The 5,623-nt window shown below is 43.2% G+C and overlaps 1 protein-coding gene across 1 annotated transcript in view; it reads left to right on the forward strand.

Moving 5' to 3' along the window:
- crim1 (cysteine rich transmembrane BMP regulator 1 (chordin-like)) overlaps positions 1-3,122 on the forward strand; it is a 31,887-nt gene extending 28,765 nt beyond the window's left edge. Inside the window, 4 exon segments of the mRNA XM_054613238.1 lie at positions 540-761; positions 1,561-1,683; positions 1,991-2,169; positions 2,545-3,122. Coding sequence (XP_054469213.1) covers positions 540-761; positions 1,561-1,683; positions 1,991-2,169; positions 2,545-2,739 — 719 coding nt within the window. The 3' untranslated portion in view covers positions 2,740-3,122.
- Positions 3,123-5,623: the final 2,501 nt, after the last annotated feature.

The raw sequence follows: 5,623 nt of genomic DNA on the forward strand, positions 1-5,623 counted from the left end.
TCACCAGGAATGTGGGAATAATACACATCTCACTGACAGGCCCTGTGATGTATGTGTACAGTAGGGTAGTGCAGTGTGTACACGACCAACTAAAGTCTTTGGTCATGAGAAGGCCATAGATCTTAGGCCAGAGGGGTTCTGATGATAGGGAGAGATAAGACCTCCGACTGAACTGACATCTGCCATATGGAGTAACTTGTGTTTGTGTTTAACATACAGTAAAGCATCTTATCTCAAAGGTAACCCTAAAGACCCAATACATTTAGTGGATTGAGATGTTAAACAGCTGGGATAAATGCAGGATTCATGGAGAGGCAGGCCACTGAAGAAGCACTTATATATAACTCAGACAAAATTAGTTTTTTTTCTTTGAAAGTGGCAATTCTCTACAAGCTAAACTTAGGCTATAACCTTACATTGCCAACTCCTATTAAGGGAGGAAACAGGCTTGAACACGACCTGGCACATAGCCCTGTGTCTTACCTTAACCTTTGTGTATTTGCATTATTAACCCTTACTTTACCTGTGTGCAACCACAGAGGAGACGCTGAGCCCCTTGCTGCCAGTGAACAACAGCCAGCAGGAGTACTGCATAACCAGCGATGGAGACGTGCTGCTGTCTGGGGACTCCTGGAAGGCCAACGCCTGCACCAGCTGCACCTGCAACAACGGCACCATTCAGTGTTTCTCTCAGCGCTGTCCGGCTGCCAACTGCAGGGTGCCCGTCTTACGCAAGGGCCAGTGCTGCCCACACTGTCTCGGTGAGTATCTGGGTGCGTCTGCTTAAAGAGAAAGCAGCCTTTATAAGTATTTTTGCCAAAGATGCCACTTTGAGTATTTTTATTACACGTTTATACATTTCAAAATGTAGGTTATGTAACACTACTACAAACTGAGAACAAGAACTGTGAAAGTTGTGCAAAACTGCCATCCTGTTTATAAAGAGTGGTACCACTGGAACAAGGCACAGCCTGTTGTTGGGAAAGTTATAGTTCATAATGCTACATGCCAAAAAGAGGGCGTAACTGAGGGAATGCCAGCTCCCAGACTGAATGTGTATTTGCTCGTTAGACACAGCCGCTCTGGCGCTACATGGGCAAACACCCATCACTCGCAACAACATTCCATGTGACATACACACACACACGGTCCGCTCGGAGGGAAAACATTCCTCGAGCATCCGCACATTCACACGTGTTTCCTGTCCCCGGCTGAATCGGCCCGCAACGCTCTCTCTGTGGCGGCACAGGAAGGCAAAGCTCCGTGTCAGCTTTTCCTATAGAGGAAAACCTCAGCATAGGCTCCCATTGTTCGCCCTGATATGTTGCCGTTTTTCTGGCCTTTGTTTTTGTTATTTGCCCTTTGGACAACACAGCTTTTAACGTAATGCCTTTACAAAGCTGTACAGTGGAAGTTAAGGGGGGGAGGGGGCCGGTAAACGCAGCTTATCAACAGAGACACCGGGTTCATACAATAACTCACAGTTGGAAGTGTTGATGTCTGGAATGTTTTGCATTACATCAGTGTTATTGGTAACGGATCTTACCTCTGTCTGAACAGAAATGACAACGTCAGCGCCAGTGATGGTGTCTACGGACTCCCTCAAGACAACAGCCTCTGTTACAGTGGAGAGTGTGGTGTGGATCACCACTGTCACTGTACCGCCCATCATTGCTGATACAGGTACCTGCTCATTGAATCCCCCCACACACTCCTCTCCCTGTTCCCTTCAAAACAGTGAAGTAGTCATTGGCGGCATTGTGTGAACTCTCCCTACCAATCTATGCAATTGTTTATACTTGTAAAGGTTGTTTTAAATGAGTTAAAGTTAACTTTAGTGATGCCGAACTAAAACAATAATAAATGGACACGTGTGATTTCTCTCGAAACACCCACAAGAAGTGTTTTCAATTTAGATTTTGTAAATGGGGTGGGCACCTTAACGAAAAAGCTTTCTGTGGTGCTCATTTCTGATATCTTTGTCCCGCAGATGAGCGAGGTTTGGTTGAGAATTACCCCAGTCAAACAGAGATGGCCGTCATCTACCAATCAGCCGCCTGGATCCTGGCAGGTCTCCTCCTGGCCATCATCATCTTCCTCGCCGTGGCGTTACTCATCAACAAGAAAAAGAAGTGGGTGCAGATGTCCTGCTACAGCGCACCAAAGAAGGTGAGAAGTTAATCTATGAAATTACATTTTTGAAGGTTTGAAATTATGATTAATTAGAATAAATTAACAGTGTTAATCTGTGGATGGGCCACAGGGAGTTTTTCCTTGATCTTCTATCTTCTGATACCAGTGCTTAAACTGTCATGACATTAGGATTGATGTAGTTTTCCCTGGCGCTGCACTTTCAACTGGAACAAGGTCATGTCCATCGTTAAGTCTACAACTCTACCATGAAATGAGGATAGTGTCAGAAAATCTGAATTTGTCAGAGTATTATCAGAAGCCATCTCGTGCGAGCCAACCAGCTATGCAGACTTGATTTATGGCCTCACGCTATCAACAAGTTCTTACGCTCTTTCTCCTTTTCCCACTTAGACGGTGATCCTCAAGAAACACGTCAACAAGAACTCCGTGGTCTACATGGAGCCCTCCAAGGAGAACAAATTTCAGAACGTGAAGAACGACTGTGGCATCATCCGTTTCTCTCCAGAAATGAGCTCCAGCTGTACGGACAAGATGACCATCCCCAGGGCCAAGCTGAGCATGGCCAACAACTGGACGCCGCGCTAAAAACAATGCAAAAAAACGCCGCTCAAACTCTGCAGATCAGAGCTGTCCAACACCTCCCACTCTCTCTTACTGCTGTATCCATGGTGATAAGTGCAACGGTGCACACACACACACACACACACCTTGGATGCCGCTGCCTTGTTCCCACCCTTCTGTCTGTGTGAAACTGAGGTTGCTCTGCAAGAGACAAAGCATGTGACTTGTTTCTTTTTAATATGTGCCCATATTCTTTTTTTGTGGTGGAGCGAGACGTTGGGAGGTGGACGGACGGGTGGACATATAAAGGACACAGCCACTCCGGGCTCTGCTTTAAAAACAGAGAGGGAGGCAGCCAGAGAGCCTCTGTCAGAATCAGACTTTGACTGTGAACGTTGTAATATTATTGCTTATTATTGCCTCCTTTGAAACTGGAAACTTTTGAGGCAATAAGAGGAGCATAAAAAGCTTTAGGAGGGGGGGGTTGAGCTGTAGTTAAAAAAGGGGGTGTAGAGGATGCTGCCCCCCCTCTGAGTTCAGCAGTGCTTCGTGGATGTAATCATTTTCATCAGCAGGGAGGCCAAAGGAAGTGATGATCCAGTTGGATAAAATTGGGTTCATCAGCCAAATCAAGTCAACAGGCTTTATCTAGACCCTCAGATCCAACCCCCTGCTTTAGAATGTGTGGTTTCCGTCTTAGTTTTTGTATATTTCTAAAGGTATTTGTACTAGTTGTAGTGTTGTTCTTGGCCACCTCTCGTTTTTATTATGGGTGTCTCTGTAGGGGCCAGATTTAAACTTTTTGAAAAATGCCAGTCTTAACATTCCCGTGATCAATGTTCAGGAAGGACACGTTTCGCAAATAATGGCCTTGGTTCTTCCTTCAAGTGAGCCGAGTCATTCCATTCAGAAAACTCTGCAATTCTACAAAACTAAACATGCAAACTCCCTCTATCTGAGCTTGTCCGCAATACAGTAGCCAATAGGCTTCAACTTTCCCCGCAGCCTCATCCGACCTCGGCTCTTCCAGAAGGAATTCGACTTCATCGTTACAACAAGTGCAGAGTTCAAGTGGAGTGATGTTCATCCAGGAAGACTGTCATTGTATTGACTGCAGAGCAGTGCCATACGCTTCATCTGGACCTGTGAGGAATGTGATACCACGCCTCTCTTCATAACTTCATGCACAGCTGTGTGTGTGTGTGGAGCTACTGTTCACACTGAATGTTAGCGATAGTTAGTATTGATTTATTTTAAAGCCTTAATTCTATAGCCTTAATGCATTTCTTGTTTTCTTACTGTGTTCGCCCCTATCAAGAAATCTTAAAACAGTCATATATTCACCCAATATTAAGATGAACAGATATTGTTGCACAGCGAGACAGTTGGTTCTCATCAACTTTCATATACAAACTAATTATGTGACATGGAATAGTGTAAGGGGAGCTTGCTTGTAACTGTACATACTGGTACACATTACAGAGCATTTTAAAGAGACGTAGCACTTTTCTTTGGAGCCAGTGTTTTTTCTTTGTTTTTTTTTTATAGAGCTCCCTGCAGGATTCTTGTAGGGATAAAGTCCCTAATCAGGGATTTGATAGGCATATTAAGCCCACAGAGATGTTAAACCACTCAAGTGAACGCGCTGTTGCAGCTAGAGGCTCCGCACCAATCTGATCAGTACGGGGAAGGATAGAATCCAAGAAGCGTTAAGCAACAAACTGGGGTTTCATAGGAAAAGGGTTTTGGATCAGGGTTCTCAATCCATTGCCAGTTTCTCAATACAAAGAACTTTCCCATGCCAAAATTGGTTGGAGACCAATTTATATTGAAGTGTTTTAGTAACTCGGTAGATTTGTGTCTGTTTGAATCATGACCATGTGCTTTAAAATGAAGAGGCGACTGTAAAAGCTTACGCGATTCTTTTTTTCTTCTATCTGTAAAAAAAAAAAAAAAAAGTAGTTTAAATTAGTAGGACAGAAGAGTACCTTATTTATTTTTTCACATAGCTTTATTTATTAATACTAAACTATAGTTTGAGTTTGTTTTTTTTCAGAAAAATGAACTTTTGGTAGCCAAAGCTGCTGTACATTGTAGACTATTTACCGTTTCTATCTGCTATATCCTATACAACCTTATTTATTTTATTGTTGCAAAACCTGTAAATATGTTTCCTAGATGATGAACTGTAACATTTACACTTATTTTGAAAAATAAACGTGTGAACCAAAGTGGCCCCGCACTGGTGATACTTAAAACTGGCTTGGTGGAGCATTTCCCTAAAGTGCAGTGATGTCATTCAAGATGGTATCCGTTAGTGGTTTTAGACTTCACTTGAACCATTGTGGGTCCATGCACATCTGGTTTGGAGGTGTGCCCCAAATGGGACTTTGTCTAAGTTCTTTTAGCTGTTTAAAATCTAATCGTTTCCCCTTGTTCTCTTATCTCAGTAGCACTTGCAGATGTGTTTATTGGTGGTAGGTTGTTTCTGAGGGAGGTCCTCTGAAAGCTAGCGAAGAGCAAGGACACCTCATATATCCAATGGACTAAAGTAAAACACTGAGAAAGACATGCAGGCCAGACCTGGAAACCTGGATAATCCTCGGTGCAGACTGCTGTTGTTTTGACTTGTCCGTCAAAGCTTGTTCAGAAACTTCAAGGTGAGGAAGCTCCTCCGGAAAGGATCATTAAGTTAAACATTTAAGTCAGTTTCCCAGGCCTTGAATACGACAAATACTGCAACACGTAGCCTTCAGACTACGCAAAAAAAGTGAAATTTGATTTGAGATATTTTCTCAACTTCAATAATACCTCCATTCATAAGTATGAGTTAAAACAAGGATAAGCAATATCGTACGAGGTAATATGCAATAAGCAAATAGTTTATCATCACTCTGCAAATTGATGC

The sequence above is a fragment of the Anoplopoma fimbria genome, chromosome 15, assembly GCF_027596085.1.
Source record: "Anoplopoma fimbria isolate UVic2021 breed Golden Eagle Sablefish chromosome 15, Afim_UVic_2022, whole genome shotgun sequence".
In the NCBI taxonomy this organism is placed as follows: domain Eukaryota; kingdom Metazoa; phylum Chordata; class Actinopteri; order Perciformes; family Anoplopomatidae; genus Anoplopoma; species Anoplopoma fimbria.